Source organism: Eurytemora carolleeae, unplaced genomic scaffold, assembly GCF_000591075.1.
Source record: "Eurytemora carolleeae unplaced genomic scaffold, Eaff_2.0 scaffold1803, whole genome shotgun sequence".
NCBI lineage: Eukaryota > Metazoa > Arthropoda > Copepoda > Calanoida > Temoridae > Eurytemora > Eurytemora carolleeae.
The window spans coordinates 21,327-32,199 of record NW_019397689.1 but is presented as its reverse complement, the minus strand read 5'-3'; the positions used below and the strand labels follow the sequence as shown (position 1 = coordinate 32,199).

The window sequence follows — 10,873 nt, the reverse complement described above, 5'->3', positions numbered from 1 at the left end:
GGTTTAAAGGGTACTTCCACCAAAAATAAACTGGGTTTAAAGGGTACTTCCCACCAAAAATAAACTAGGTTTAAAGGGTACTTCCCACCAAGAATAAACTAGGTTTAAAGGGTACTTCCCACCAAGAATAAACTAGGTTTAAAGGGTACTTCCCACCAAGAATAAACTGGGTTTAAAGGTTACTTCCAACTAAGAATAAACTGCTAACAAGAAAAAACAAACAAATGGTTTAAAAAATGTAATAAGAAAACATTGTACAACTTTCATTACATCTACTTCTCTGATAATCTTAAACAAAATGTCTAAACATTAATTTCTAATTTTGAATTACAATCCGGCCCCCGGCATGTTCTACCCTTCCAAGTGAGCAAACGAGTTTGTTATTTCACTCTTGATGAGGTTTAAGGTCGTATTGATAGTTCCGAATATTTTGTTATTATCAAATCAGTTTTCTAAAAATGAATTCCTTGACAACGCTGAATAAGATGTGCGTCGTATTCAAGAAAAATGTTAAGTCGCAAATTGATGACAATTCCAAGAAGAAACGTAGTATGGACGTTTGTATAGAAATATCACAAACCAAGATAGATAGTAGATAGATAGATAGATAGTTAGGTATAAAAATATTTCGGTAGAGATAGATAGATAGCGGAGGAAATTAATTATGACGCGCAACTATGAGTTGACCGTGTGCTGGTATAAAAGCCAGGAATGAGATATAAACATTAGTTGTCAATTATTGTCTTCAAACACGAATCAAATAACAGGTAATAGAATATGTTTCTAGGTTTATAAATCTTAAATATTTTAACATTTTGTCAGCTATATTTATAAGGAGTTCTGTTCAGTTTTGTGTATCAAAAATTGCAACTTTTGATAGTTTTCGAAAGAAAGTAAATATATTTCCAATTGACAATCTTACAGATACATTTTATCGGGAAGAATTCTTGGACACCAGGTTGCAAGAAATAAGGATTAAAGCATTTAGAGTTTGTGGCGAGTTTTTCTCAAAAAAAAAATCCACATATTTGTCCTAAATTACACCCGACCCTGATTAGCAGATGTGTATATTTTTAAAAATTGGACATTTTTTACATTCTTTTAGATACATTTCCCCGAATATTTATTAAATTTTCCTTTATTTTTTTTCCCACAAGTGAGCGAAAAATCCCTAAAACAATTATTATTTAACGAATGATTTATATAGAGGGGATAAATTTCCAAGCAAGTATAATATGATACACCCCTCCAATATAATATAATACACCCCTCCAATATAATATAATACACCCCTCCAATGATTACATCAATATTATTTACAATTCTTCTCCTTTTGTCAGTTTTCTCGCCGGGACGCTATCATGCCTCTGAACGCTAAACTAAGATCTATGGACCACGAGATTGCCCAGTTAAACATGACCACCCGGGACCTCAGGACTATCATTGGCTCCCTAGAGGCGCGGGTTGTAAGTCTAGAAGGAGGGAAACCAGTTTCTCCATGTCCGGAGGGCGAGAAGGAAGCAGCCTCTGATACTGATGTAAATCTACCAGGTTCTGATGAGGAGAAAGAGGACGCACAAAAAGAGTTGATTACAGCAGAACATATTAAGGTTAAATTCTAATATTAATTACAGTTAGGTTAGAATTAGGAATGAAATTAAATTTGAACCATGGTCAACTGTTGGAATATAAAAACCAAAAAAACAGCAAATTTGGATTCCCACCGATGAGACTGCTATACTTACTTTCCCCCTTTTCTTTATAAATTCGCAGGCTCATTTTGTGAATAGGTTTACTTTTTCTCTTATTTTGCTCTAAATATTTATAAATTTTAATATTTCCCTTTTCCTGTGTTACAAAATGTCTATTTAGGAATATGAGGCCAAGATGGCCAAGCATCCCATCATTGCAAAAACCTCCGTCCTTTTCGACGTAATGCCGAGGAGCAGCAAGACGGACCTCGATAAGATGCTGGCCTGCGTGAGGAGCATCTCAATGGACGGCCTCCATTGGGGCGCCAATGAGAGGGAGTCCGTGGCCTTCGGGATCGAGAAGATGAAGTTAATGTGCACTGTCGAGGACGACAAGGTTTCTATCGAGGATCTTCAGAAGAGGATGATGGGATTTAAGGAGTTTGTACAATCTGTAGAGGTGGTGGCCATGAACAAGATTTAGATAATTTTCTGTTTTCTAGATTTTTTAATTGTAAATAAATTTTATCCAAACTGCATTGTTTAACTTTTAAGATAAGTGTTCATATGTGACAGGAATTATTGTATGATGAGATATTCTCGCATTATAGAAAAGTAATTTCCTAACATTATTCTTACAACCCCGCCCCCCCCANAGATATGATTATGTAATCTTAATTCATATTTCTTTCCTAGCGCATTAAAAAAATTTCTTATTATTTGAAAAATGTATGGTGAATCCATTAAGCAGATCAGAGCTGGGAACTTTATCGTTACATACTCATAATCCTGATCGCTTAATCATCTCGCTATCCTCTGTGAGCACTTATAATCGTGGATATTGAGATTAATACTTGATCTCCTCTTTTATAATTATGCATTAAAGTCAACGAGGTTAAAGTGTATAGACTGATGATGTACGCAAATCCTTTACTAATTGTATAGGCCATCAACTATACCGAGAGCGTACTGCATATTTATTTATTATAAGAAGATTCTGGCCTAAACTATAGTACATCAATATTATCAAACACTTGAAAGTGTACAGTACAGCTAACAGGTAGAGAACTATCATCCCCCATGATTAAAGTGCCTTAAATTCTACCAATCAAAGTCTACCAAAAGAGAGTATTAAGAAAGTTATAAGTTTCCACAGTGAATATTCAGATTAAGGGTATCCAATTCCAAAGTTTTCAGCTCTGGGTATAGGATGCAGGATATCGAATAAAGGTTCAATAAATCCGAAGATAAAGGTCCAGATCAAGCATTGATCTCGATATCCACCATACAAGAGCAGGCCAAGCTCTGGTAAAAAAGTCACAGAGGTTCCTATTAAGTATCAGGAGGGGGAGGATGTCCACTGTCCAAAGTAAATTTCAAAGGATATTTTTTCTTATTTTGGTTTTTGTTTTAAAAGCTAACAATTTTATTGCATGTTTCGGTTGATATTTAACCTGTCGGGTCCTTACCAGTGCCCACAGCTTAAATAAAGAAATTAAAGAAATAAATGAACCTTTGCTACATTGAGATTTTTCTCCAGGTATTCTTCTAGTTCACCGTTCTGGAGAAGCTGCCCGTCAGCTAGCAGCGGAGCCATGTTAACCAGCCGCGCAGTCCTAGGAGAACAATATACAGTGGAGGAAGACGATGATTAAAGTGTAGGCTATATAAGGACATCAAATACAAAGGGAGATTGCTCAAAGGTCGTCTGCCAATTCAACAGTTATTGTGTCTCAATGCACAATAAAACACACATTTAAAAATCCATAAAACTGTCAAAATTTCATTTTCCATAAATAATCTTTATTTAACTAACATTTCGACAGAACCAATCTTACAAGGTGTCTATCGAAAAATATCTATTGTGAGACAGCTTTAGGGTCGTCTTTGATCCTTGCAATAATTTGCAGCATTCATTCGTTAACCTACTTTTTCATGCATAGTATACTGGTCAAGTCCTGAGTCCTGGCATATTTCAAAATTTGGTCTACCTTTTTATGGGCTTTTAATCTTACTGGAGATATGAACAACTTAGTTCAGATTTCAATCTAATATATAAGACCATAACTTTCCAAATCTGAACGAAATTCTCAATATTTCCGGTAATTTAGATAGCAGAAAAAGACAGAGCACATTTTGGACCAGTGGTAAATGTTAAATTATGTGAAGGCCACAAATTATTTCAAATATCAAAGACGACCTCTCTCAACTATCATGTTTTGTGGGATATCCTGTATAAAAAGTATGTCTGATTCACAACAATACCCTTTAACATTTCGTTTCCTCAGATAGGATTAAGCTATCCTTGTTTTTCTATCTAAAAATTGATAAATTTTGATAAAAATTGTTGGCGGATTCAAGCAACAGAGACAATGAAGCAAAGTGTGTCAGAATTCAACACTTTTCCAGTTAGAAAACGAGTATATGTTCCTCATTTATGATCAGGTATATGTGTATCAAGAACCACGACAGATGTGAATCAGGCGTGCCACTCATTCAAATTCTCTTTAATAATGGTTTAGTTTTGAATCGTTTTATCAGGTTTTATCAATCAGGTTTTTTTTAAGGTTTTTATCAGGTTTTATCAGGTTTTATCAGGCTTTATCAATCAGGTTTTTTTTTAAAGGTTTTATCAGGTTTTATCAGGTTTTATCAGGTTACAAGGTTTTATCAGGTTTTATCAGGTTTTATCAGGTTTTATCTGGTTTTATCAGTTTTTATCGGGTTGTATCGGGTTTTATCAGGTTTTATCAGGTTTTATCAGATCACTATTGGAATTTGTTGCAAACATATTTAGATACGGTTAGATTTGGATAATGTAAGCGCATACTTTCTTTAAAATAAGTGTCACTTAAAATTACAAAAATATTCCCTTTGTGAGGGGGGCAGGGTTACCTGTAGTTGGTCAGCTGACGGGAAACACTCTCCTCCTCTAATCTGGAAAATTCAATTTTTATTATTCAAATATTTTCATTATTCAAATATTTTTTATTATTCAAATATTTTTATTATTCAAATATTTTAATTATTCAAATATTTTTGCTATTCTAATATTTTTATTATTAAAATATTCATGTTCAAAGGCAAACTAACGATTTAATTTAACGATTTAACAATTTAACGCTGTAACACTGTAACAACTGTAACCAATTTAACGATTTAACGCTCTAACACAAATAATATTAATACTAAATTTATTACCGCTCTACAACAGCAACGCTGAAACATTCTAAATCTCTAGTGCTCTAGTGCTCTAGCGCTCTAATGCTCTAATGCTCTAATGCTCTAATGCTTTAATGATCAAATGCTCTAATTCTCCCATTACAGACCTGGCAACTTGATGTTCCTCCTCCAGGTCTCTCATAAACTGTGGTCTGGTTACTAGGTCTCCAACTAGACTGAACAACCTAAACATGGATATATAGAGGAAACAGTTTGTGGAATTTGAAGAATTCTAATAAACTTTCAATGTTCAAGATTTCTGAAAACCTGACGAAGAATGATTAATCCTTGTAATGAATGTGAAGAAGTTGGAGCGGAGCAGGTTTAATCTGAACCTACACATGAAAACTCGAACTTTCTCCTATATGATGAATGAATGAAGCATAAGATATTCTCTCTTTAAACTGTAGCTCATATCAAGACCCCAGCCCGAGCAACTTTGTAAGTGTGTTTTTAAATATTGAACATTTTACTAATATGATTTCTTAGTGATTCAAAAACTAAATTTCTTTACTGAGACCTGGATACAGTTCTCTCATAAACATGGATATATAGAGGATACAGTTCTCTCAAAAACATGGATATATAGAGGATACAGTTCTCTCATAAACATGGATATATAGAGGATACAGTTCTTTCAAAAACATGGATATATAGAGGATACAGTTCTCTCATAAACATGGATATAAAGTGGATAAACGTCTCCAATGAAAATGGATATAGAGGATACAGTTCTCTCATAAACATGGATATATAGTGGATACAGTTTTCTCATAAACATGGATATATAGAGGATACAGTTCTCTCATAAACATGGATATATAGTGGATACAGTTTTCTCATAAACATGGATATAAAGTGGATAAAGGTCTCCAATGAAAATTAATAAAGATCTCTCATATCATGGATATGTTGAGGTTATAGATCATAAACATGGATATATAGAGGATAAAGATCTATTATTAACATGGATATATATTATACACTATACAGGGTGTCCCGAAGGGATAGCTAGTGCCTCAATTTACGACCAATTTGAACAATTTTGAACATTTTTGATATCTTCTAAAATGATGATAGAATGGTGTAAAAAAACTAGAACCTTCTATCATTCTCGTAGCAAATTTTAGTTTGGGAATTTCTTTGATGCATTATAAGGGGAAGGGGTTGGCCTGCTTGATCACCAGACCTAAATCCTTGCTATTTACATTTATTAAGGGGTCTTAAATCCAAAGTTAATACCCTCAGACTAAGAAACTTACTTGGACCAGCTGTAACAAAGCAGTTTTTGAACCTGGCAGTTTTAAGAAAAGCTATTCTGGATGTCAGTGGCAGTGCATTAAAGTGCATAGCCAAAATTGGCGGGCATATTAAGAAATTTAAATATTTTACTGTAAACATTGATAAAATAGACCAATTAAAAAATATTGTTAAAAATTATTTTGCATCAGAGGAATTCAAAACTTCAAACACAATTCTATAGTTACAAACATGATAAACCCAAGGGGATTATATGCTGAAAGAAAAAGTACTTCCACTGTATTTATACACAACTTAAACCCACGGAGTAGTACAAGTACTCCCATTGTATTTATATTCATGACAAATCCAAGCGGAGTACATGCTAAGAGTTGGTACTAACTGTAGTTTTATACCTGAAAAACTTAAGGGGAGTACATGTCAAGAGTAAAAGTACTCCCACTGCAGTTTTATACCTGAAAATCCCAAGGGGGGTACATGCTAAGAGTAAGAGTAGTCTCACAGTAGTTTTATACCTGACAAATCCAAGGGGAGTACATGCTAGAAGTAGAAGTACTCCTACTATTGAGACACATGAGTAGAGAAATGGTAGATGATAACTGTATATATCTAAAAGAAATGATCATGATAATATTTCTAACTAAAAATCTAAACATTAAATAACTAGGAAATGAAGTTATAAAAAAATAACAAAAAACAAGAAAGTTTTGAAGTTGGCAGGGTTAAAGAATTTTTAAACAAATCTTTTTTTTACTTTTTGCCAATTCAGGTGAGGAAGTTTTCACATCGTAATTTGACCAAGGCCTGACATTGAGTGTACACTTATTACTCAGATAGTACTGGATAAAGTGAATAAAGTACTGGATAAAGTGAATAAAGTACTGGATAAAGTGAATAAAGTGCTGGTAAAGTGACTAATGTACTGGTAAAGTGAATAAAGTACTGGTAAAGTGACTAATGTACTGGTAAAGTGAATAAAGTACTGGATAAAGTGAATAAAGTACTGGATAAAGTGAATAAAGTACTGGATAAAGTGAATAAAGTGCTGGTAAAGTGACTAATGTGCTGGTAAAGTGAAAGTACTGGATAAAGTGAATAATGTGCTGGTAAAGTGACTAATGTACTGGTAAAGTGAATAAAGTACTGGTAAAGTGACTAATGTACTTGTAAAGTGAATAAAGGTAAAGTGAATAAAGTACTGGTAAAGTGAATAAAGTACTGGTAAAGTAAAAAAGTGCTGGTAGAGTGAATAAAGTACTAGTAAAGTAAAAAAAATGGGACTAGATTAATTTAAAAAACGCCAAGGATGCATTTTATTACTTACCCTGTATTTGCAAACTCACTGAAATCGTTAAAAAATGTATATTTTTAGCTTACTGTAGAGCTGGCTTATAGTTCCCTGGTCCCGGTCCAATATTGCAGAAAGAACAAATGTTATTCCTAAAACATAATTTAAAAAAAAATAAAATTAACAAACTTTTTTTCCTTCCTTGGCAGTTATTAAACGAGGCCCTGATTTCCGAGGAATAAAGATAGATTATTATAAAATATTGTAGAGAGGAAAAATGTTAGAAAATCTATTTTATTTGTAAAACGCTTAAAAACTTCATTTTTTTACACAAAAGAGATTGTCCATTAGTTCTAGAAAACCATTCCTATCAAAGGATTATTCAAAGCGCCAGCCTTTTAACCTTTATCTATAAAAAATTAGTAATCTTTAACTATTATTAATATTGCATTTATCTCCACACCAAAAACAAGCAAGAAAATAGCTTAAATGTGTCCAGATTCACATAAACAAATTGGCGTTTGGTTTTTAGATACCTTTGACGATGTACTTACAAATATTTAAATTTAAAGCGTAATATCAGTGCTTAGGATCCAGTTTATTTGATGCGGATTCGGATCCAGATCCAGATCTTGGATCCGCATTGGAAAAAAATGGATCCGGATCCAAATCCGAATCCGGATCCAATTCCAGGTTATTTCTTTAAAATTTACTGAATTTTCAAATTTCTTGTCTTATTTTTTTTGTTTATTTTTATGCTAAAACTCGATGAACCATTCGGAATTAGGAAATTTTGATAACCTCTTTTTTTCAATAGTTCAGGTTTGGGTTTTGAGATTAGATTTTAGTTGTTGCAGTTTTTGGTTCATATTGCGGATCCGGATCCGGATCCAGGAAGCCGAAATCTTGCGGATCCAACAGATCCGGATCTTAAGCACTGTCAGTAATATATTTATTTTCTGTCTAAATTCTCACCAAGTACAAGAGCTGAGAGTAGAAGTAAGGTCACAAAGGTCTCCTTGGCTCTTGGGAGAAGGCCGCGCTGAGCTCCTAGATTCGTTTATATTAGAACAATTATAATTGCATGGGTTCAAATCTGATGATATTCAGGAGAACTTGGGAAGGAGAATGAGGAAAACTTAAGAAAAACCACGGAATAACCAGAGGAGAACCTGAGGAGAAATTGAGAAGAATTTGAGGAGAACTGAGGAAAACCAAGGGATAACCAGAAAAGAACCAGAGGAGAAACTGATGAGAACCTGATAACCTGATGAGAACCTGAGGAGAACCAGAGAAGAACCTGAAGAGAACCAGATGAGAACCTGAAGAGAACCTGAGGAGAACCTGAAGAGAACCTGAGGAGAACCTGAAGACAACCAGATAATAACCTGAACAGAACCTGAGGCGAACCTGAGGAAAACCTGAGGAGAACCAGAGGAAAACCTAAGGCAAACCTGATGTAGTTGCTGTACTAACCTATAAATCCTTCAGATTCGCAAAGTAAATACGCGAAAGGCAGACAGGCAAACAGAGCTAGGTTGGTCAGTGTGAACATCAGATTCCAGATTCCCTAGAAAAATAATTTGTTCAGTTAATACATTTAAAATATAATCAAAAATAAACATTAGTAGATAAAAAATATTATTTGAAATTTGTTATAGGAATAATTCAATGTATGATACAAAATTATAATTTGTTATCATGGCATTTACACAAAAAACGATTTATTTTTAATTTGATTTCTTTTTGGCATGGCAATTCTCTCTAAAAAAAACTAAAAACTTGATTTAAAAAAACTGTTAAAATGAGTTAGGGGGAGTATACATAAATCTATTTTATTTGAAACCTGAATCAAGCTGGCGTTCAACCACTTCACATACCAGGATCTAGGGTAGTGATGCAGAATCTAGAAAAATATATTTTTTAATAAGATTCCCATTTTTTTGGTGAAAAAAAACCAACACTTTTTTATTATGATTCACAGATTAAACCCAGAAAACCCGGTTTTAAGCAGAAATATTACTCAGTGCTCCAAAATACTTTTCAGTGCTCCAAAAAATATTTACTATTACTAAATGACAACTACACGAACTGGCAATTACATTATATAACATGTATTGTCAATCTTCCATGGGGCTTGGGGGGTTTATATTACTTCGTTTGATATTGTGGAGATAGGAAGCAGCAAAGCAGCTCCCACAGATACAGCTAGAGAGAAGGAGCAGCACCAAAGAGATATCTAAACAGAGATTGTAACTGTGATGATATTGAACACGCTCCATCTTGATATCCAATGTGGGCACTTTAAATATTTGATTTTAAACGCTTGACAATCATGGGATACCAAAAAGGAATTAAATTATTCCTTAAATCTACAAAAGATAAATATGAATGTTTTATCCCGAGATTTACAACACAAAGTTCTGACAAGGTTGAAAACTTTAGAATGGGATATCATGAAACCCGAGCTGGGAACTTTAGAATGGGATATCTTGAAACCCGAGCTGGGAACTTTAGAATGGGATATCTTGAAACCCGAGCTGGGAACTTTAGAATGGGATATCTTGAAACCCAAGCTGGGAACTTTAGAATGGGATATCTTGAAACCCGAGCTGGGAACTGTAGAATGGGATATCTTGAAACCCGAGCTGGGAACTTTAGAATGGGATATCTTGAAACCTGAGCTGGGAACTTTAGAATGGGATATCTTGAAACCCGATCTGGGAACTTTAGAATGGGATATCTTGAAACCCGATCGGTTAATTAATCTGGAGATTGATAATAAGAGGAGAACAAGCATTATTTAATCTGGAGATTAAGAAAAAGAGTGAATCAAGCATTAATCCAGATATCCACCAATCAAAAGTTCCCAGCTCAAAATAATTCTAAAGTTAAAGGTGTCGGAACTGAGAGGTGAATATTTTCTTAAAAAATCATCCCTCACTCACTCTCTTGTAAAAAATATACCCTCATAGCTTATGAACCCGTTGACCACTGGTTTGCCTCTAATTTTTATTCAGGCACTTGTTACCCAACGGTAATGTTTTTTAATTTGATTTAACAACTTCTAAGTTGATTAAGAAAGTATATTTTCCAAGCAAAGTCGAGTTTCCGAGCTAGTTAAAGAAACATCACCATCGTTTGCATTGGTGGCTAAATTTTGGCTTCTAGGGAAAAAGTTGAACGGTTGATTTTGATTCGCTTATCTTCTCGATTAAAGCTTATAAATGACAAAATAACTGAACATAAACTATCTTTGCATTCTAAATCTAATCCTTATGTCTTTGTATCCTGATGTCGCTAGTAAAAGTTTAGACAATTAGCTGCACCAAGATATACAATACACATGGCTACATACAAAGAATGAGACCTCAGTGACGGCTGTACGAAGTTAAAAGTTTCTGTTTCTTAA

The 10,873-nt window shown here is 34.0% G+C and overlaps 2 protein-coding genes across 2 annotated transcripts in view; one reads left to right on the top strand and one right to left on the bottom strand.

The window, feature by feature from the left end:
* LOC111715509 (protein Lilipod) overlaps nt 1-10,434 on the bottom strand; it is a 17,487-nt gene extending 7,053 nt beyond the window's left edge. The window contains exons 1-10 of the mRNA XM_023490840.1: nt 10,429-10,434; nt 9,617-9,700; nt 9,308-9,367; nt 8,938-9,031; nt 8,437-8,511; nt 7,551-7,613; nt 6,689-6,782; nt 5,021-5,098; nt 4,587-4,628; nt 3,205-3,307 (exon numbers count right to left, since the gene is read on the bottom strand). Of these exons, the coding sequence (XP_023346608.1) occupies nt 3,205-3,307; nt 4,587-4,628; nt 5,021-5,098; nt 6,689-6,782; nt 7,551-7,613; nt 8,437-8,511; nt 8,938-9,031; nt 9,308-9,367; nt 9,617-9,700; nt 10,429-10,434 (699 nt within the window). The remainder of the gene's footprint in view (nt 1-3,204; nt 3,308-4,586; nt 4,629-5,020; nt 5,099-6,688; nt 6,783-7,550; nt 7,614-8,436; nt 8,512-8,937; nt 9,032-9,307; nt 9,368-9,616; nt 9,701-10,428) is intronic.
* On the top strand, nt 680-2,230 carry LOC111715507 (elongation factor 1-delta). The gene is made up of 3 exons (XM_023490839.1): nt 680-767; nt 1,341-1,610; nt 1,873-2,230. The coding sequence occupies exons 2-3, from the start codon at nt 1,362-1,364 to the stop codon at nt 2,173-2,175; spliced, it is 552 nt and encodes a 183-aa protein (XP_023346607.1). The 5' UTR covers nt 680-767; nt 1,341-1,361; the 3' UTR covers nt 2,176-2,230.
* Nucleotides 10,435-10,873: the final 439 nt, after the last annotated feature.

Excerpts from the sequence above, each read along its gene's own strand:
- LOC111715507 (XM_023490839.1), top strand. The coding sequence starts at position 1,362 with ATGCCTCTGAACGCTAAACTAAGATCTATGGACCACGAGATTGCCCAG. Across the intron at positions 1,611-1,872 it reads TTACAGCAGAACATATTAAG|GAATATGAGGCCAAGATGGC; the intron begins GTTAAATTCTAA and ends ATGTCTATTTAG.